The sequence below is a fragment of the Dromiciops gliroides genome, chromosome 1 (assembly GCF_019393635.1).
Source record: "Dromiciops gliroides isolate mDroGli1 chromosome 1, mDroGli1.pri, whole genome shotgun sequence".
In the NCBI taxonomy this organism is placed as follows: domain Eukaryota; kingdom Metazoa; phylum Chordata; class Mammalia; order Microbiotheria; family Microbiotheriidae; genus Dromiciops; species Dromiciops gliroides.
In genome coordinates this window covers 699,512,234-699,535,344 of record NC_057861.1, presented here as the reverse complement: position 1 = coordinate 699,535,344, position 23,111 = coordinate 699,512,234, and the positions used below count along the sequence as shown (strand labels likewise).

Genomic DNA, 23,111 nt, shown 5'->3' with positions numbered 1-23,111 from the left:
ATGATTTCTAAGACGCTTTCCCAGCCTGGCCGTTTTGTAGCCACAAACCTCTCCTGCATCTGTTCTCTTTACTCACCCTAGCTCAGGTCCTCATCACGTCTCACCTGAACGACTGCAGCAGCCTCCTTCCTAACTGATCTCCCCACCTGAATCCAGATCTCCCCCACTACTCAAAGTGGAGCAGATCTGAACTTCTAGCAAGGAGGGGTTGCTTTCTATGCGTATCCCCAGCACACAGGACAGAGCCTGGTGAATAACAGGAGTTTAACAAAAACGTGTTGAGTAGTAGGTCATCTGGAATTCAAAGCTCTTTATAACCTGGCCCCAAACTACCTTCTAGTCTTACTGCACTTTACTCCCCACAAACTGCCCTTCTGCTTCTCATAAACACCTCCCAATCCCCACTTCTCTGCTTTTGCATTGGCTGAGTCCCTATGCCTGGGACGCACACCCTCTTCACCTTCAGTTCTCAGAGTTCAAGGTTTCTTCAGGGCTTATCTCAAGCCTCACTTTCTACATGAGCATTTTCTTGATCCCCTCCCACCTCCTATTGCCCCCCCCCCTCAAACGATCCTGAATTGCATGTACATATACAGTTATTTGTGTCTCTATATATACTGTGAGAAAATAATGATTAATAATGGATTTCTTGGGGGGGACACGGGGACTTTGCACTCTCTTCATCCCCCACTCGAAGGCTTAGCTCAAGAACTCTGGTCTCTTTCAGAGCCAGCCCTAAGGTTCATTAGAGATAAGGCTCTTTGGGGCCAGCCCTGGAGCCCAATCAACAGAAATGGAAATTAAAATCACACCCATCAGAAGGTGCCTTTGCCCTCAGGGGGTCTGTCTTTCACTAGACCCAGACCTCATCTTGATTGAGCTCATTTTAATATGAGCCACCCTTGGGTTACGTCAACCAATGGAATTGAAAGATGCTAGCCAATTAGCTTTGATCAGTAAGAGCCATCTCTATGGGAAGAGGAAGGCTGTCCATAGCTCTCTCTAGGTCATGTAGGACTTCTGAATTCTGCTTGGAGCCATGTGCTCTCTCTTAGAGACAATATGGTGCTGGGGGTTCAGCTTGTGTTAAATGCAGTCAACGCTCTCCCAACATTTAATATGATTTAATAAATGCTTACTACCCAAAAGGGTGCAATAGTCATTAATTTGTAAGTAGCAATATCTTAGAAACCCCAGCCTAGTTCCCCAATAATTTGGACAGGAACAGGCTAGCTCCCTAATATTTCAAATGACACGATAAATATATGTGTACTACTTTGTAGATCTATGTAGATATATGGATAGATGTTTGTGGCTAGACACATACACAGCTTCTCCTCCATCTAGAGTGGGGGAGGGGAACTTTCCTCAGGGCAGGGACTGTTTTACTGTTCTCCTTGTATTCTCAGGGTGGGCATACAGCAAGTACTTAATAAAAGCTGGTTTCAAATTTAGAACAACCATGGGCTAGCTACACACGTGCATACTCAGGCAGCTGTGAGGGAAGCAGCAGAGGTCAGAGGTTCTCTGGGAGGTTCAGGCTGAATAGAGGGAAGGGAGGATCAAGGCATCACCGATGACTGGCTCCCCTCCCACAAAAGTCCTGGTACCAACCCCTGCCCCTCTGCTCTGCAGTGTCCTTCCTGGTTTACCCTTAGCCAACAGAGGATCTGCACTTGTTGTCCCCATCTCTCACTCCAAATCTCTCTCCCGCCCCATTGCACCATGAATTCCAGCAGATTTGTAGCGTTTACCCAGCCAATAAAGCCTCATAAAGGACACTGAACAAACAAACGCGCCTGGGGAGACAGAGGAGCATTTGGGCTCTTTCCAGAAATAGTTTCCTAAGATTCAGGTTTTTAAAAATTGCTTAGGGGCAACTAGGTGGCGCAGTGGATAGAGCACCGGCCCTGGAGTCAGGAGGACCTGAGTTCAAATCCAGCCTCAGACACTTAACACTTACTAGCTGTGTGACCCTGGACAAGTCACTTAACCCCAATTGCCTCACTAAAAAAAAAAAAAAAATTGCTTAACTAGGTCTTAAGAAGTCATTAGGTCCAGCCTCCTGCCTCCAGGGCTGTTCTCCCACCTGAAATAACCCTGGGCTTGTTTTCTGGAGATGCACTTGTGAAAACAGAAGGCTCCATGAGATTTTGCATGTTTATTTTTCCTTACTTTCCGGCTCCTTTACAATATTTTTGCTCTTGGAATGGATAGAGCTCTGATTTATTTGTAAAATCACATTTATTAAGTGATCACTATGTGATAAGTGTAAAACAGTTTAGCTAATGAATTTCAAACAGCAGCCTTCCCCCCACGACATACATGGTGGAGAAAGCCACTGGAGGAACTGAAAATCCATATTATCATCTCCAAATTCCAGGTTGCTCAAGCAATCTCTCTTCACTTCGCTTTGTGTGGCAGGGATAGAATGGTTCAGGCAACTAGGAAAGTCCTGGCTCCAGCCATGACAAGGTTCATGATGGCTCTTGGTAAGGCGCCCATGACAATGGGGTGAGCTAGAAATGGGTGTCTACATTAGACCCCTTGTTGCTTCCCACCTCCCCTTTATGTATTGTCTTCCTCTGTTGGAATAGAAGTTTTTTGAAGGAAAGGATTCCTCCTTCCTTACACCAGGAGTACCTGGACCATGGCTAATGTTCAATAAATGCTTTCTCCATCCATTGATCCATCTGCTATTTGTGCTTTTAGCATCTACATCCATTGAATGGGAATTTTCTTCATGATAAATGGATGAGGGGCTGCTATCTTGCAATGTGGAGGTCATCTGGTCCAACCCTCCCTCCCATTTTACAGATGAAGAAAATGAGGCCCATGGAGCTGATGTGGTCACGTGGCTAGTAAGCAGCAGAGCTAGGAACCAACCCCTGGACTTCTGACCCCATACCTCTAGAAATAAGGTGCGGGGCAAAAACCTTAGTAATGTCCTTAGAAGAAAACATATGGAAGAGAAAGGCAACTCAGTCAATAAGTGATTGGAAAATGGACTAATGGACATTGGGGTGGTCATTGCTCCTGATGATGAGATGAGGAGCCCTAGTTTTACAAGGTTAGGATATCCCCAACTCTAGAGAAACTTCTCTTCCCACTGGCTCACCAGAGGAAAGATTCACTTCTCTCTAGAAGGGCTGGCCCCAGACTTCTAGAACCAGACAGTGCATTCTTCTTTGCTGGACCCTAGGACACAGGAAACTTCCTCTCTAATGGCCCAGTCACATAATTTAGACTAATTCCCTCCTTTTACAAATAAAGGACAAGGGTCTGGAGAGGTCAACTGTCTTGCTTAAAGAGTGCTGAGTCACTGGCAACACAGGTTTCCCATCTCCCAGTACGGGGCTCTTTCTTAAGGCACTAATTTATGCCTTCCCTGTTAGGGAAGAAAAACAATCCTTGATGCTGTGGGCAGCAATGAGGCCCCTTACCCCAGCCCTTCCAGTCAATTTGGAATCATCCCATCCTTCCCCAAGTGGCTACTTGTCTGCATCTGGTTAGATCTGGGTCCATAGGGAAACTAAATTTTTCAGTCCAATTCTCAATTATAATAAATAAGGGCCTCATGAAGCTAAGAAAAGGCTTGTCTTGCCTTCCCTGGGGAACTAGCTTTGCTCCAAGAACCTGTCCTGTTATAGGTATACCCACCACAAGGGGGAGAGCTAACATGCACTGAAAGATGCACCCACATTTTTGACTTACTGAAAAAGACATCACTTTAAATACTCCCAAGTGTAACTAGATAAAAAGACTAATTTTTAAGAGTATAATACAGGGGGAAATTACCTTTAAAAAGACTAATATTGGGGCAGCTAGGTGGCGTAGTGGATAAATCACTGGTCCTAGATTCAGGAGAACCTGAGTTCAAATCTAGCCTCAGATACTTGACACTTACTAGCTGTGTGACCCTGGGCAAGTCACTTAACCCCAATTGCCTCACCAAAAAATAAAAAAATAAAATAAAAAAAGACTAATATTAAGTAATCTAATTTTGATCCCACAAATTTCAAAAATTTTGATGTTTTGGACACAGGTTTGACGTTTACCTTTCTTTGTATGAAAGTACCATATCTATACTTACTGACCAAATGAATTAACATGTAAAATGTTTTGCCATCCATAAAGCACTATGTGAATGCTATCTCTGATCATTACGTACGCTGAACAACAATGAGCCGTAAGCGGGATTGCAGGGGGAGGTTTAGACTACTAGAGGAGAAATTCCCTGCAACTGCTTTAGCAGGACGGAGGTTTTACACAGTCAGTGGGCTAATTTAAATTAGTTTTCGACTACCATTTTTCAGTATTAATTGAAGTATTGGCTCTAGGAAAAATCTCTGGGCAACACTGTTAGGCTACTTTTAGTTACTGTATATTCTTGAAAATGACAAAATTATGCATCAAGCAGCTAGGTGTTGAAGTGGATAGAGAACAAGGTCTGAGGACAAGAAGCTCTGAGTTCCAATCTGACCCCAAACACTTACTAGCTGTGCAATCTTGGGTAAATCACTTAATCTTTGTTTGCCTCAGTTTCCTCAACTGTAAAAAGGGGATAATAATAGTACCTACCTTACCAGGATATCATGAGGATCAAATGAGATGATGTTTGTAAAGGTCTGGCACATAGTAGGTGTCATATAAATGCTTATCCTCCTATCAAAACTTTTTTCAGCAAACTTCACTGAGTGGGACCCTTGAGGGCAGCTACTCTCCATTTTTTTGGTCATTGTATCACTCCCACCTTGTACTGTGCCCTGCACATAGTAGGTCTAACAAATGCTAACTGAAATGCCCTGCATTTCCAAAGAAGCCTGGAAGAAAGAAGAACATGGAAACCAGGAGCCTGATGAAAATCCCCACCACCAGTATGGGGTGTGTCTGCAGCCCTTGCCCCTCTAGCTGGCAGAGGTATTGGTATTTTGGGGAGAGCATAACTACAAAAGGCTACATCCTCTTAAGCTCCAGCAGAGCGGCTCACCTCTCAAGTTCTTCACAAAATCCTCGAGCTTCATCTTGCGCTCAGGCTTCACATTGGGGCTGTACATGTCTGTGTTGAGCAGGATGATGGCAAAGGCCAGGATGAAGATGGTGTCTGGGTTCCGGAACTGCCTCACCACCCCAGGGTTACAGATGCAGTACCGCTGGCTGCGGGAAGAGCAAGAATGTCAGAGCAGGGTGGGGCAGTAGGAACCAGCATCCCTGAGCCAGGAGAGGGGGCAGGGCTCCAGGGCCAGGGGTTCTCCACACGGGCAATGTCCCCCGCATGTCCTTCTGTGATCCTAAAAAAGCATGGCTTGATTTGTACAAAATCAACCTACTGATTAACAATAAAAGGTCACGTTTGAAATTCCAGGTGGGCAACCAGTTGCTCCAAAGGTATTTAAAGGATTCAGCCAAAAGTGCAATGAAGCTTATGCAATTAATAAAGGCACCACTTCCATTTTGGAAGGCCAAGGTACCATAGAACCATAAAGTCATCTTCTAATCTACTCTCCTTCTCTTTCCTCCATTTTATAGGAGAAATGAGGCCCAGACAGGCCAAATATAAATAGAAACCAAGGTCTCCTGACCGTTAAGTGCTTAACCAACATCTATTGATTGACTGAGTTGAATACAGGTCAGTATTCTTTCTAGGATATCATGTGACCTCCCTCACAAGCGCTAGCCTCACGTTATATTATGCAGAACCCTTGCAAGCCCAATTTTCAGCTCCGCAAAGAAAGGTCGGTTTGGAAGAAGTAGAAGCCAAAGCACTGTGCCTAAAACGTGGATGTCCCTGTATAGATGCGTGACAGTGCTGCCCTTCCTGATCCCAGACCCACTCGTGGGTTACACCCTCCCTGCTCCGACCTCTTACACAGTACTGTTTTCCAATGTAGGGATGCACTTATTACATAATACTTAGTATTACAGTTATCTCTGTGTGTGTGTGTGTGTGTGTGTGTGATACCTCTACCCTCCAGGAGACCGTAAGCTGGGTAGAGTCAAGGATTTCGTCTTGTCTAACCTTTTTATCTTCTCTACAATCTGGCATAACGATATCACCCCATCCCATAATTCTTCCACATCATTATCCATTCATTATCCTCTTTCCCATCTCTTACCGTCCCTAGTTGGCACTTAATAAACGCTTGTTACGAGATCATTCGGCAATTATAAGGCACCTAATATAAAGAAGAGAATACATAGGGCATGGGGGAAGAAAAAAAGGGGAATGGATAATGAAGCGAAGGCATTTAGGGTTAGATTTTTTAAAAACCGAGTAGTTAAAGAGACTGCAACTTGCTGGCTAGTGTGCTCTGATTTATTGTAGGTAAGAAAGCTTACTGTTATTGGCAGAAACTAAAACGTGGCATCTCCAGACTGAAAGGGATAATAAACCTGCTTCCCCCCACTCATCTCCGAGCTTGGGCCCAAGGAAATCTGAGCCCCCAAACCTGAATGCTTCAATGAGACGCTCCACTTTCTGCGCTTCCCCCTGGACTCGGATGTGAGCCTGAAATTTCCTGAGTGCTTCATCCAGTTCCATGGCCGAGAAGTCCATCTCATCTACCACACAGCTAGAACAAAGAGAGACGAACACATCTGATCAGCCCCCTGTGGAGCTCCAGCCCCACCTCACCCAGCTGAACAAGAATAGCTCACATCTGTACTGTGCTATCCTCCTCTTCAAAAAATAGGTCTCATGTTCATTTATGTTTTGTGTCCTCCCATTGAACGTAAGCTCCTTGAGGGCAAGAGTTGTTTCATTTTTGTCTCTCTATCCCTAGTGGCAGTAAGGTGGAATAGCAGACAGGGTTGGGGTTGGAATGCTGAAAAGCTGAGTTCCAATCCTGCCTCAGACACTCATTAGCTGTGTGCCTCTAAACAGGTCATTTGACCCCTCTCAGCCTCAGTCTCCTCATCTGTAAAATGACGATTATCTGGGACGTGTGTGCGGGGGAATTCTGTAGGGGCACAGCTATCTCTATTTGTATAGCACAGTGCTAGACATATAATGAGTGCCTGAAATACGAAGTGATGAAAACAGACTGCCAATTCCCTCCTTTAATGATAAATCCACCCATGCCTCCCCCACAGCTCCTATCTTTTCCCTTCCCTCCTTTCATGACTATCTGCTAACACCAACAGGAAGGGGGAGACAATTGTGCCAACCCAAGAGGATAGAAGCTAAGACATCAGTTCAAATTACCTCCTTCCATTACCTAGTTCAGAGATAATTTCCAAATTAAAAAGACTTCTCTCTCTTTCTCCAAACTTAAGGCTTATCTTTTAATAATGGAACATTAATCACTGTAACTTAGGGCTGATGACTAGAAACCTTTGTCAGAGAAATCTAACGTTGCTTACGAGGCACTTCATTAAATAGTCGATAATGGCTGGTGGAGATAAGCCCGCCCTTTGCCCATTTTTGAGGGAGGATGCAGCAAGTTGGGACCCTGTGGTTTTTGTTCAGAATCTTTATTCACTGGTACATCGGAGCCAAAAATAGAATCCAGGGTTTCTTCTGTAGACTGGAAGAACACAGAGGGCTTCCCCCAGCACCCCTCCCTCCCCCAATCTGTGATTCTGTTTGTTGAACTTCTCCCAGACACACAACTACCCTGAACCGGCTGTAGGTGAGCTTGCTTCCTGAGGTCATGACTATTTCTGATTTAAGGACACAACAATGGAAGAATTTCCTATCAACAACAACAACAACAACAACAACAAAAAACAAATGCCAGAGGTAGGGGCAGCAACAAGCCTGGGGGTGCAATCTATCCAGAAAAGAATAGGCCAGGACCTGGTGGGGGAGAGGGGGGAAGAGGAGACAGGGATAGCCAAGGCCAAGCAAACACAAAGGCCAGGCACTAATCTACTCTCCCCCCATACCACTTCCTCATCCCATGAAAAACAATACAACAATATCAACAGAGCAGCAGCTATTCTGCAGATTAGATGAAGAAGGGAGGGAAATGCTGAGCAGTAAAACAAGAAAAAAACCCAAACCCACAAAGCTAAGAGGACCATCTTGGAGGGGAAGAGGAAAGGGAGGGTGCTTCTCCCCTTGCCCAAGGAAGGTCAGATCAGATGGAAAATTTGGAAGATTTCCTACTTATACCTGGGGAAGAAAGCTTCCTGAAATCCATTCTTTGCGTCACTCCCCCCTCACGTTCCAAGCTATCTTCCTTCTACTGTTAGAACTCAGGCAAGTTATAGATTTTCATTCTGAACCTAGAATCTATGACAAGGATCACAGGCTACATGTATGGGGTCATAAGGGAGGGTGATTAGCTTTTGGATGAGACAAGAGGCCTTTAAAAGGTGAGCCAGGGTTTGTTTTGATCTCTGAATGGGGTTAAATGCCAGGAACTTGATCTTGAAGTGGGGAGTGGCTTAGCTGGGACATGCCTGGAAAATGAAACAAAATGAAGCAGAAAAACCACACAAGAATCCAGCTTTGCTCGGAACCAAGTATCCATCCCAATTCCTGTCTACACTAGAGATGACCCATGCACTTTGCAGGCAAACTTCCATATCATGTGAATGGTTTGCTCTTCATTCTGATTTAGAAATGGCTGAGTATGGTTTTTTCTTTCTGCTGTTGTCTTATGGCTAAGTCTGTCTGAGTGGATGTTGTGCCCTTGAGGACACAGACTATGTATTTAACATAATCTATTACCCAAAATACACTGGGGAATTTCTATAGAGAATTTCCATCTCTACAGAATAAAAGGAGAATGAAATTCTGCTATAATGGAAGACAGTTACATTAAACATCAGTACCCTTCTCTGGAAAGTTTCAAGCAATTGGCTCTCGGAAGCAAGACGAGGATGGAGGTAGGTGGTGATGCAGAGAAGGTTAGATTGTCTCCTTCCAAGTCTCGTCAGGGCCTGGGATTCTCTCAGCCAATACAAGAATAAGGATCATACATAGTATATAGAACAGCGATGGGTCAATGCCTTTTGTTGGCTCTGAGAAGCTGGCTCAGCCAGCCACGGAGGGGCTGAACTGGCTGCTGAGGAGGCCTGGCCAGCGCCAAACAGATGGCCCGAGATACCTAGGTGCTCTCATTCCACCTCTTCCATCAGAAAGAAGCCTGTCGTTCAAGGTTTCTCCAGAATACCCGAGCTCTCTGTCTGCCCTCAAACTCCCACTGAAGCGGCCAGGGAAAATGTGTCCCCTTGGTCTAAGGGAAACCATTGGTACCATATAGGGCAACCTCCTCTCTCTCTCTCTCTCTCTCTCTCTCTCTCTCTCTCTCTCCTTCTACCACTGTCCAGAGTCTTCATGGATCACTTACCATTCCTTTTGCATAGGGCTGATTGGGGGCGTTCTCTGGTCAATTTGATGAGCCAAAAAGGGTGGTGAATCATTGTTTGGGACTTTAAGGAAATAAAATGCTTCAGCTATTAAGGAGCCATTGAAAATCAACCGGCTTGCTTTGGCCACCCTTTTGTGCTCGGCCACTTTCAGAGGTAGACTTGTTTTTTGTCCTTTGGAGAGGACTAGAAAGAGCTAAATGGGGGCAGCTAGGTGGCGCAGTGGATAGAGCACCAGCCCTGGAGTCAGGAGGACCTGAGTTCAAATCCGGCCTCAGACATTTAACACTTACTAGCTGTGTGATCCTGGGCAAGTCACTTAACCCCAATTGCCTCACCAAAAAAAAAAAAAGAAAAAGAAAAAAAAAAAAGAGCTAAATGTTAGTCTGAGACAAGAGGCTCTGGAGGATGACTGCACATACAGCCCCTCAGGGATCAAATGACCATTTCCCCCTCTATCCTTGACCAAAGAGGGCAACAGCATGAGTTGTGGAGGTAAAGCAAGAACACCTGGACCCAGCCCTGGATACCAGAGGCCTGTGTGCGTGTGATCTCAAGCACATGTTGCTAGGAGAGGGAACCACAAGGCCAAGCAGGAGGGGATTTCCTGAACAGTAACAACCCTGAGGTGACCTCTTGAGTTATTTATTCACTATCCATAGCCAGTTCAATAAACCAGCACCTTGTCTTGATGCTCTCGGGTAGCATCTAAATAGAGGAGCTCAATGGAAGGAAAAACTATCTTTGAGGGGGCGGCTAGGTAGTGCAGTGGATAAAGCACTGGCCCTGGATTTAAGAGGACCTGAGTTCAAATCCGGCCTCAGACACTTGACACTTACTAGCTGTGTGACCCTGGGCAAGTCACTTAACCCCCACCACCTCACCAAAAAAAAAAAAAAAAAGAAAGAAAAAAGAAAAACTATCTTTGAGATGTGGTCAAAGCCAGAACTCTAGTATTAGAGAGCTGGCTCCTTGGTCAAGCTAGGTCTATGTGCTTGAATTAGGGATGGAGATAGATCCAAAGCCATGAATGTCTGTGCTAGTGAGAAGTGGAAAACAGTTCCTGTGAACTGTCTCCTCCTTCCTGGAGGGTAAAGATGGAAGGCAGTCAATCAACAAGCAATTAATGACGTGCCTATTATTTGCCAGACACAGGAAAGGCTTCCTAGAGAATGTGGCACTTGGGCTGAGTTTGAGAAGAAATGAGGGATTCTAAGAAGAAGGAGGGAGGGGGACTATCTTTAGATACTCGGCTCTGGGCTACCTATGCCTGGGGGAGGTGAGGAGGTCCTGAAGTGGTCATAGCTTTTCTCCTGCTCTTACCGATAAGTCATATGCAGAGTATAATGTGATTTCATTTCCAGTAAGAAATTATTGCAAAGCTTCAGAAAGGGGCAAGGCCCCCAAATTAATAGGTTTCCTCCTTCTGAAAGCAACTGCTACATAAATTCAGAGTCAATATCGGTCACTGAGAGGTCCATAAATCCCCATAACCATTCTGATCAGTTCTGCTATGAAACATCAGCACAGCTGGTGAGTAATAAAGGCTGCGTGTGGCGGTGTGCACTCACCAGGGGCAGCATGCGTGGAGCACACATGGGGGAGTGACAAGACGTGCATGTTGTCTCCCTCACTAGGTTGTGGGCTCCTTGAGGGCAGGGACTGTCTTTTGCCTCTTTTTTGTGTCTCTAGCTGTTGGCACAGTGCCTGGCACTTAGTAGACACTTAATAAATGTTTATCAAATGATCGATTGGTTTGATAGACAGAACAAGTGAGGTCTCCCACTTCCTTCCTGTGTTCACGGTGCCTAGTGTTCTTCCTGAGAATAAGCAGCACCCATACCATGCACGTTTTCAACCCCATATACATTCCTCTCCCATGTGCTGTGGACCTCCACCACAAATGCTACTCACTCAAGCACATCCCGGTTGAACTGTTTCTGCCGGTTCCCCAGGAACTCCCCAATCATTTGCCTGCTGAGACCTTTCCTCTGGAGGAGGAAATGAGCAACACCCACAGGCGTGTCAGGGACGAAGCCTCGCTCAATGAGGTACTGGACTCCTTTTTCAGGTTTCCTGGGGAGAAAACAAAATAAAAACATTCAGCCTGGTGCCACCACACCCCCGCATCACAGGGACATAGGAGCAACCAGATTCCCACCTACCCGTGGGCATGAAGCAGAAGCCTTGGAAAAATCTGCCAGCTCAAAGTCAACATAATTCAATCAACAAGCATTTACTAAGAGCCTACTATGCTCCAGGGCCTATACCAGGTAAAGGGCAAAGGCATTACAGTCCTTGTGTTCGAGGAATGCATATTCTAGTGGAGGAGATAAAAATACACACAGAGGTGGCTAACATTTGAACCAGTGCTTGAATGTCTGCAAAGCGCTTTCTGTGCACGCTGTCACTTGGTCATTGCAACAACTCTGTGACGTGGGTGCTATTGCTATCCCCATTTTACAGATGAGGAAACTGGGCCTGAATGGGATTCAGTGGCTTGCCTGGGGTCAGCTAATAATGTCTGAGGCAACCCTGGGTAAAAGTCCAGCCCTCTGCTCATCGTTACCCAGCTGCCTATACATAGACATGCACACATGTATAAGATACATACCTACCTACACATAAATACACATACACACATGTATGTGTGTATACTTAGGTGCATTTACAAAGCAGATACAAAGCAAATTGAAAGGAAGAAGGGGGAAGACACCAGAAGTTCTTACACAGCACCTGAACTGAGTCTTTAAGGAAACGAGGAATTTCCGTGGGTAGAAAGGAGAGGGGACAGCATCCCTACATGGAAGACAGGGCAATGTAGAAAGAAAGGTAGTGGATGGAGTGTTGGGTGGGGAACAGCAGGAAGGCTAGTTTTACTGGACCAAAAAAAAAAAAAGTATGAAAGGGAATGATGTAGGATTGGCATGGAAAGGACGGGGAGTGGTTATGAAAAACAGTAGACACTGATCAGAGGAGTTTGTGATTGGGATAAAAGGAAGTCGTTTGAGTTTACCAACTGGGGATGACAAGGTCAGATTGATGCTTTAGGAAAATCATCTTGACAGATGTGTGGAGGATGAATTGGGAGTGGAGATAGGAGAGAATTAAGGGAGACTGATTAAAGGGTTGTGCCCATAGTCTGGGGAAAGGTGACAAGGACCTGAACTAGGAGGATTGGGCATATGCCTATGAAGAAGGGAATAGATACGAGCTATTGTGGCAGTAGACTTGACAAGATCTGACAACATATTATTTAGGGGCGAGGGAAAGTGAGAAATTGAGGTGATCAGAGAAGTGACAGGAACCCTCAACAGAAACTGTTGTTGCTCAGTTGTTTTTCAGTTGTGTCTGACTCTATGTGACCCCATTTGGGGTTTTCTTGGCAGAGATACTAGAGTGGTTTGCCATTTTCTTCTCCAGATCATTTTACAGATGAGGAAACTGAAAAGGGACTTGTCCAGGATCACACAGCTAGTAAGTATCTGAGACCAGATTTGAACTCAGGAAAACAGAAATAAAGGTGTTTTTTAAAAAGAGTGGATATTTAGAGGCAGCTAGGTGGTGCAGTGGATAGAGCACTGGCCCTGGATTCAGGAGGACCTGAGTTCAAATTCGGCCTCAGACACTTAACACTTACTAGCTGTGTGACCCTGGGCAAGTCACTTAACCCCAATTTCCTCACCAAAAAAAAGAGTGGATTTTAGGGAGAACATGAGTGTTGTTCTGGACATGTTGAGTTTGAGATGTCTTTGGGACATTCAGTTGGAAATGCTAATTAGGCAGTTGGTGACGTGGGACAGGAGGTCAGGAGAGGGGCTAAGGCTAGATATACTGATGTGGGAATCATCTTCAGGGAGATCACTGAATCCATGGGAGCTGAACCCCTTCATCCATCTTACCGTTATGTAAGATTAATAATTCTGATTATGTTATTCAGATGCCCTGTTTCTCTCCTTTTCCTTTCTATATTTGACTCTTGGCTATTTGCTCAATGCTCAGGGTTCTCCTTACTGGATTGGGAAAATGGGAAAGGGAACTTGCCATAGTTGATTTGGTTACCAGAAGCATCTTTGGTGAAATAAAGGAGCTTTTTCCTTACTCCTGCCTATCATGCACCCAGCTGCTCACTTAATTTCTAATATGCCACTTCTGGGATCAAGAAATTCCAGGTCTCACTGCCCTTCTCCTCAACCTGGCATCCAATACCTTACCCTCACTGGCCCTACCTTATTTCTTCATATATCTCCTGCTCTCCCCAATGTGAACCATCTGCCCTGATCAGTCCTGTCTCCTTGCCACAGTTGCTGTGGGCTCTTCCATAATGCAGCACAGCATTATGGGAAGGATACAGGTTTTAAATCCTTGTTCTCTGTGATTCTGACCAAATCCCTTCCTTTCCCTGGGCCCAAGCATCTTCCTTTGTAAAAGTAAAAGGTAGGGGGCAGCTAGATGGCTCAGTGGATAGAGCACCGGCCCTGGAGTCAGGAGTACCTGAGTTCAAATCTGGCCTCAGACACTTAATACTTACTAGCTGTGTGACCCTGGGCAAGTCACTTAACCCCAACTGCCTCACTAAAAAAAAAAAAAAGTAAAAGGTAGAGGAGAGACGAACATGAAAGTCTAAGATTCTACATTATATATTTTTTTTTCTGTTTCTTTCCCCCCCACAAGAACCTCATTCAGGGCTGGGCACCTCACTGGTGCTCAATAAATGCTTGCTGAATGAATGAGCAAATCATTACTTGAATAAGGTTTTCAAATGCCCTAAGCATTAAGTTTCCCACGTCAAAGCTGACTAGACCAAGGTTCTTTGGCAAGGGAGCATAGCAGCTCTATTTGGATGTCCCACGAGCACCTCCAACCCAACACCCCCCAAACTCGCATGGCTTTTCTCCCTAAACCTACTTTTCTTTGCAACCTCAGTATGTATCGCCATGCATCCACTTTCATGGCCATACCTCCCAGTTATCTTTGACTCTCAGATCTTTTCATCTGCCAGTCCGTCCTCTACCTGGGTCGTTCTACCACTTGATAAATTCCAAAGCCTCCTATGACCTTGGGGTCAAAGACAAACTCCTGTGCTGAGCATTTAAAGCCCTTCCCTCTCGGGCCCCATGCTTCCTGTCCCACCTTAGGATTCATTACTGCCTCCCATACTCTCTCTGGTCCAATGAGGCTGGCTCAATCCTTTCTTTTTGCATATACTATGTACACGTCTCTGCAGACAGAATGGAAGTTTCTGAGCCAGGCTTTCTTTTTTGTCTTTATATCCTTCAGGCCTAGCACACCTCCTGGCACAGAGTAGCTACTTCAGAAATACTTGTTGACTGACCAACTGACTGACCGTGTTGGTTTCTCTCCCTCTCTCCTATACCCTGGGAGAACATAAGCTCCATGTCTCAGGTTAGCTCTGTATCACCCTCTGATGCTCAGGAGAGTACTCTATATCCACGAAGCAAGCTTAACAGATGTCCAATGTGATTTTTGAAACTGGAGTTGCCTAATCTTTCTCTGGATTGAAGCGACCAGAGGGTCACTCCACAGGGCAGGGGAAAGTCTAATGGAAGAAAAGTTTACCCCATTTGCCGCATCCTTTACCGTGCAGTTTGAGAAAGGCTAAGTTGCCTTTTCTTTATCCCCAGCACCCGAGGTCCCAGGGCAGATGGATGGACAAGACTAAGAAGGTCTTAGAAGGCCCATGTGGCAGGCTTGGGAAACTCAGGATTGTTACACTGAAATAAAGGTTCCTCAGTCCCCCAGAACCGGCTTTGGGTTCCTGTCAGTCTCATGCCTGTGAGCTAGAGCCATCTAGGAGGAGGAAAACTGCTACCTAGGACAACACTTGTTGGTAAATATTGTTGGCAGCGCCTCCAAAAAGCCCTTGCATTTTGTCTCCACTGGGAGAACAATTTCTCCTTTGAACAAGGCACTGGGGGAAAGAACAGTTTTAACTGTCGAGAACATTTGTATCTGGTGGTCTCTCGGGAGAACTCAAGCCATTTCCCACCCTTTCCCTGGGGGTGCAGGCGGGATAGAGACCATCCCTTCCTTGAAGACATACAGGCCAGTGCCCACTGTGCCCCTGGGAAATTGTAGGTCACTGCCCAGCCATTCAGGAGCCAGGGTCCATTTGCCCATCAGCTGCTCCTAACTCTCCATCAAGACTGCAAAGATCTTGCATTTCCAAGTACAAGTTAAATCAACTTCCCAAAACATGGTGACCCGACTGTTTTTATCCAAGAACTATCACACAACCATAAGCCTATGCCCGGAGGCTTTGTCGAAAGGGTCCACCTCTGATCCATCTTAGTCACCGTTGCTCCTAATGAAATGTCTCCAGACATCACCTCTTCCCCACGTTCTCCAACTTCCCAAAATCAAAGTAATCTCCAAATTTCCCCAAACACACAAACACTAACTCGGTTTTCAAAACCCTCTCTCTCTTCCATCCTACTGTAAACATCCAAAGGTTTTTTCTGCTGCGGCTTCCCTGATTGCCTAACCACATACATGTATTTCCAACTGGCTGTGAATTTCACTCTAGGATTTATTCAGAAAATCCCAGTTTTCGAATAACAAAAGTCAAAGGCAGCAAAGGGAAATGCTTTCACAACAAAGCAGAAAAAAACACCACCATCTCTCAGCATGTCTTACAGTTATATTGTCCTGAGAAATAACCCCAACACAATGTGAGTTCCCCTTCCTGTTGGTCCCCACCACTGTCCCCAAGGAAATACAATTTCCAGGGGTGGGATTATCCTGGTAACTTCCTTTACAGTTACTGGGTTATTGAAGACTTCCCCATACAGACCTCTCCCCCTGACAAACTATACTGTATTAGGCAACCCTGATCATTTGATTACATTCAATCTGGCCCCTGATTACATACCACAGATAATTGTTTTCTAATTATTTCTTGTAGGTAAATCTCAGTGAACTCTTCAAGGACAGAGGCTGCTCTATTTTTCTATTATGTCCTCCACAGTACCTCTCCCTTTGGGAAAACAGTAAGCTTCTAACAAATACTTGTGGCATGAATGAAATGGGTACAAGGACCTGAGCTGAGGAAAATGGGGTCTAGAGTTTTGGGTTTTGCACCAGATTCCAGGGAAGGGGAGTCTGTCTCCAGTTTCACCTTCATGACCCATTGCAAGAGGAATGGGATTAGGGTTATAAGCCTTGCTCATAACTCCAGAGGCATCTGTTGAAATTGCTGTTGGTTAGACAGACAATCAAACAGGCCACAAGCCTGTTTCCTCACCTCATGATGCTTGAACAGGGTTGGCTCTTCCTAGGGGAGGGACTAGCCCCTTCCCTACCTCTCTGGCCTCCATTTAAATGAGCCACCTGCTGTACTGAAGCAGGAAGGGGAAGATGTGGGCTCTTGTCCTACCTCTGGTTTTTTGTTTTGTTTTGTTTATTTGTTTGTTTTTGGTTTTTTGGGGGGCAATGAGGGTAAAGTGACTTGCCCAGGGTCACACAGCTATCGAGTATCAAGTGTCTGAGGTCACATTTGAACTCAGGTCCTCCTGAATCCAGGGCCAGAGCTTTATCCACTGCACCACCTAGCTGCCCCTCTGGTCCTACCTCTGACGCACACACACCAGATGGTGACAATGGACAAGTCATTTCACCCTTCAGTCAGCCTCCCAGGCAAATTTCTAACCCTCTAAAGCTGTAAAGCAGGCGATGGTCTGCAATGGTAGAGGGAGTTTCCTAACCATGAATCTTTCACCCCAATGGTCCTGTGGAAAGGGAAGGAAAGGTAAAAGGGAAGGAAAGGAAAGGCAAAAGGCAAGGCAAGGCAAGGCAAGGAAAGGAAAGGAAAGGAAAGGAATAAAAACTTCCAATTGGTCCTTGATTCAGGTGTGTTCCAGTAACACCCTTTAAATGACTTTCAAAGGTCCTTGGTTCCTGTCTTTAGTTATCTTCTAGAAATAGCTACAAGTTCTCCATCCTCAATGAATCCTCATTGGCTCCCTCAGTCCTGCTCAAGAAAGATCACACATTTATAGGCTCCTCTCATGGACAGAGTTTCTAGTTTGGGTTTCACATCCTGCTTTAGTCTCATTCATCCTGGTTGTGTGACCTTGGACAAGTCACTTCAGTCTCCATCTCCCTCAACTTTAAAGTGTGTGTAGGGAGGAGATAGTAACTGTGTCACAATCAGGCATTAATAATGCCCTTTAAGGTTTCTGAAGCACTCCACATACATTGTCCCATTTGATCCTCACATTTATTAATACTTTGTAGTTTACAAAAAGTTTTATACTCCTCAAAAGATGTCCTATTGATCATCTCATCTGATAGTCACAAGAATCCAATAATGTAGTATACAGGTTCTATTTTGACATTTTTTACAGATGAGGAAACAGGCACAGGGAAGTTAAGCAAAGTTCAAGGCCGTATGGGTAAGAAGTAGTTGATCTGAGGTTCAAAAGCAAGTTCCCTAACTTGAAATCCAGCCTTCTTTCCTTTATACCATATGATTTTCTTTATTGGGGTGATGATAATAATAACAGTAGCTAGCACATTAAGGTTTGCAAAGTGCTTTACAAATATTAGCTCATATGATTCTTACGATGCCCCTGAAAGGTAGGTGCTACTATTATCCCCATATTTACAGAGGAGGAAACTGAGGCAAACAGAGGTTGTGACTTGCCCAGGATCACACAGCTATTCTGTATCCAAGTTTCGATTTGAACTCAGGTCTTCCTGATTCCAAGCCCAGGTCTCTATCCTCAGTGACATGTAGACAACAATTTACACCACCGTAACAACTTTGCGATAGGCCTTTTTGTATTCCTGGGGCACTGGCATGGCATGTTGAACCTTCTAGGTGGTTAAAGTTTACTGAGCTTCTCTTCCTTTACTCCAGGAAGAGTTAACTATTGGGTACCTTCTAGGCACCGTGCTAGGTGCTAGCAGGGATATAACCAAATCAGCAGGAGACGCAGCCTTTGCCATCGGGGACCTCACAGTTCAGCAGGGGAGATAAGATGGACACAGACGACTTGTTAAAATGGGAGAAGAGCAATCACCAGGTGCATTTCTGTTTGGCTGCTGATATTATCTGAACTATTCTGTCTGGTGTTGAGATGAAGATGCTTATCTCAACAATTATGTTCCATCTTTGGCTGTGACACCCACAGCTGCTGGCTCGCCACAAGATCACAGGAGTTAAAGCTGAAAGGGGACCTCAGAGATTATTTAGCTCAACTCCATCATTTTGTACAGAAGGAGACAAATCCGGGAGATAAAGGCACTTGTCCTAGGGCGTATGTGTAAAAAGTGGCAAAAACTGGGCCTTGAATGTCGTTCTGAATACAGATCTGTTTCTCTTTCTCCTATACCACACTGCCTCCCCATATTTATATGTAGACAGTCACATTTTTATCTGACTTCTAAAATGGGATGCCAACCTAAGGGCCTTTTATCTACTTCAGGAGCCTAATTGGATAAGGAGATATTCTTAAAGCCTAGTGTCACTTCTCTGCTCAACAAGCCCCCGGGGCCTTTTATTGCCTCTGGGATAAAAAGGCATCTCCTCTGTTTGGCTTCTAAGGCCCTTCCCAATCTGGCTTCAACCTCCCTTTTCATGACATTTATTATTTTCCTTTATGGCCTGCCATGATTCAACTAAATTGACTACTGACTTCCTCACACATGGTACCCCATCTCCTGTTGGGGCCTTGGCAGAGGCCATTCCCCAGGCTTTAAATGCACTCCCCCATCTTTGCCCTCTCAGAATCTCCAGCTCCCTTTAAAGGCTCACTCAACTGAAGTGGGGCTGATTTCCCCTCACCCCCCAACGATAACTCTGTATTTACATACACACACACATATAAATAAAATATATATAATGTAAATACAGGGTTATTGTAAATATATATATTGTGTGTATAAAATATCTACTTAGATGTGTACATGGCATTTCTCAAGTCAACAAGTATTTATTGAGCACCTACTATATACCAGGCTATGTGCAAGTAAGCTCTGAGAATACAAAGAAAGGCAAAGGCAATCCCTGCCTTCAAGGAGTTCATCATCTAACAACCTTGTACATACAATGCATACATAGTCAAGCATATATAATATATCCATCCATCCATGTATATATAGATACAAAACGATAGGCAAATGCTATATATTCATACAAGATATAAGCAAATACGTCTATATACACAATATACCTATACACATATACAGAATAACCATGTATGAACATGATATGTTTATGCAATGATATATACACATATATATACACAACTATTTATAAACAAGATGTGTGTGTATACACATATATTTACACACACACATACATATAAAACAACCATGGTATATATTCTACATACACATATACATAGACACATATACAGCTATAAAATCAAATGATCTCTACTCACAAGGAGCTGGCATTCTAGTGAAGGAGATAATAAGTACAGAAGATCTATGTATGGCATAAATATTAAGTGAATAAACAAAAAAATCTATGAAGTCGTTGAACACAAAGTCATTTGGGAGGGAGAATAGCCTTTGGGAGGATAAGGAAAGATGGCACCTGAGTGATGTTTTAAAGGAAGACATAGACTCTAGGAGGTGGAGATAGGAGGGAATGCATTCTAAGCAAGCAGAATAGCCTGTGCGCAGGCACAGAGATGGGGGATTGAATGGCCTACGTGTGCCTCCATGTATCTACCACGTTGGATACCATGGAAAACAGAAACTGAAATGAAGAATAGCAACAGATGAAGTAATTCACAGAAGATGAAATCCAAGAATGTTTACAAACAAATACGCAAAACATGAATAATGAGAGATGAATTAAACTTTCTGGACCTTCATCAATAGAGTGAAGGGACTGAGGTCTACAAATCTAAAGTTATGATCTAATGATCATAATGCAACAAGACAAAGTGGATGTCATGGGTATCACTTAGACTCGATGGGGTTCCTAATACTCTATGGCTGGGGAAGAATACAGCTTTTATAAAGGAAACAGAATTGATAAACATGAGTAAGCCTGGGTAGCTCTACTATTGAGAAATTATAGTTGGGAAATCCAACAGCTCAAGGAGAGAAGTTGGGATAGCAACTGTATGGAGATGAAAGGAAGGAAGAATTGCATTAGCATCGTGAGAGTTTCCTACAGACCACCTAGACAAATGGGGAAAACAGATGAGACTGCCCACACTTCGGTTCAAATTTGCACAAGTGTAAGATGTCATGGCTAATCAGCCATTTCTGTGAAAAAGATCTGGAGATAATTCTGAACCCCAAGGTCAATATGTATTGGCAGTTTAACACACTGGTCAAAAGAGCCATGATTAGCGAAGCACAGTGCGTATCACGGAATGGGTTGCTTTGCAAGGTAATGGGTTTCCCCTCACTAGGTGTCTGAGCGGTTTTTTGCGAGTCTACTATAGTAAAAAACATTCAGACCCAGCTACAGTAAGACACCTGCAGATGGCAGATATCCCGGACCAGTGTTGGAAGCCTTTTCAGTTGGGTAGAACCTGTTAATGCTCAAGCGCTAATAGTGTAGCTGTTGAGATACCAATGTTACCTTCATGTTACAAGAAGGCACTGGAACAGAGCATTTGTGAAGCCATGCTGGTATATGCTAAGAACACAATTATAGGCTGGGCTCAGGTGTTTGTGCAAAGTGACTTGGGAAAAACAAGGACAGCCTCCATTAGATTTAACCCAAATGTTAAGTGCTTGCTTTGCAAGAGGTAGTTAGGCTGGGGGCCTAGACAAAGGATGCACAGACAAAGCCCAGATGATCTGTGCCCTCAAAGGATTCTACATTATGATGAGGGGATAGGACATGTCCACAGAGAAGCAAATACAAGGTAATCTGAGGAGGGGGACCTGACCAACAACTAGAGGGCTAAGGAAAGACCTTGAACAACTCTGAAAGACTTAAACTCTGATCAAATGAAGGGATGAGCCATGATTCCAGGGGGCCAGTGACAAAGCACACTACCCACCCCCAGACAGAGAGCTGATGGACCTGAGATGCAGACTAAGACATACATTTTCATATCTATCCAATTTTGTTTTGGTAGTTATACATATTTGTCATAAGGGTTCATTTGGGGGCGGGTAGGTAGGAGGAATAGTGGGGCTTTTTGTGGGGAGAAAAAAAACCAGAAAGAAAGTAAAAAGAGAGAAAGGTATTAAAAAATTCACAGAAGAGAATAGAGAGGAAGGCCAGAAGAAATCGCAGGTTTGAAAGTTACATGTTGGATTTATTATACACTTAAAAAAGCAGGCTGTGAGTAAAGAGATTCAGTTTCATGTCCAATCCTTCTTTCCTCTTTTACTACACGTGTGGAAAATGTTCTTTTGTATTTGGTGTTTGTTAAGTTTAGAACAAAAAAAAAATTTTTTTTAAAGGGAAAGACTTTGCAAAAAAGGTGGTACCTGCTGGAGCCAAACAGAGTATATTTGTGTGTGTGTGTGTGTGTGTGTGTACCCATACAACACTACATACACAAACACTGAATGTATGCTTTATTTGTCTCCAGATTGTTAGTATCTTGAGGGAAGGAATTGGCCTACTTTGACCTTACACCTAGCACAGGACTAGGTGCCCAGTCTTTCTTTCCAGGGAAGCTTCTTCTAATCCCACATGAGCAGAGAGGAAGGAAAAAAAGACTCTCACACTATGACAGGAAAGTGAGCGTGTGTCTGGAGGAAACATTTCAAACGTGCCTTCACGGGTTCCATCTGACACCCATAAGGCTGGCAAAGATGACCAATGTGGTGGGACTTCAGGGAGGACCAGCAGCCTTAGTGTGCTGATAGTAGAGCTGCCCTGGATGGTAACTTGGAACAACGTGCCAGAAGTTACTAAACTGTACCAGTGTCTGTACCTACTACAATGATACAGCTACTAGGCCCATATCCCAAAGAGATGAAAGAAAGAGGAAAAGGACCCAGATGTACCAAGATGTTTGTAGTAGCCTTTTTTGGTGGCAACAAAAAATGAGAAAGTAAGTGGCACGTGGAGGTGATGGGGCACTATTGTGTCATAAGAAATGACAAAACAGACAGTTCTGAAGGAAACTGGGAAGAAGTCTGTGAATCCATGAATAGTGAAGTGAGCAGGGATAAGAGAACAGCTATACTCAGGAGGACCTGAGTTCGAATCCAGACTCAGACACTTGACACTAGCTGTGTGACCCTGGGCAAGTCACTTAAACCCCATTGCCCTGAGAGAGAGAGAGAGAGAGAACAGCTAGACAATGACAGCAGTGACATTGGAAGGCTAGGACTCTGATCGATGCAAGGATAGACCAGGTGCCCACAAGACTGAAGATGAAACAGGCCTCTCACCTCCTGCCACTGAACTTACAGTGCAGAAAGAGACACATAGCTTTGGATATGGCTAATGTGGGAATTCGCTTTGCTGAACTATGCATGTTGACAACGAGGGTTTTATTTTTCGTTGTTCACTTGGTGGTGGCGGACAACAGTGGAAGGGATAGATTAAAAATGCATGTAAAATAAACAACTGAATATGAATTGGCTGATTAAATGATGATTATTATTAAATAAAATTATTAAACGGCCTTCCCCCTAAAACTGTCTTCAGCAATCAGCACATCCAAAAAGCATGTCCAATTTTAAATTTCATCTGACTTTCCAGGCAAGAGAAGACCAAAGTCATTAACAGAATTCCAATACAAGAGATTGGAACTGAGGTTGACTCTTCTCTGTCTCTCTCTCTATCTCTCTGTGTGGGGGTGAAGGTACATGTCTTTGGGCATAAAGTCGTCACT

General features: G+C 44.3%; 1 protein-coding gene across 9 annotated transcripts in view; it reads right to left on the bottom strand.

Annotated features, from left to right (window-relative positions):
- IQSEC1 (IQ motif and Sec7 domain ArfGEF 1) overlaps positions 1-23,111 on the bottom strand; it is an 801,393-nt gene that overhangs the window by 29,836 nt on the left and 748,446 nt on the right. For all 9 annotated transcript variants that reach the window (XM_043980833.1, XM_043980814.1, XM_043980849.1 and 6 more), the window contains 3 exons: positions 11,233-11,394; positions 6,450-6,572; positions 4,991-5,157 (listed from right to left, as the gene is read on the bottom strand). In XM_043980833.1, the coding sequence (XP_043836768.1) occupies positions 4,991-5,157; positions 6,450-6,572; positions 11,233-11,394 (452 nt within the window). The remainder of the gene's footprint in view (positions 1-4,990; positions 5,158-6,449; positions 6,573-11,232; positions 11,395-23,111) is intronic.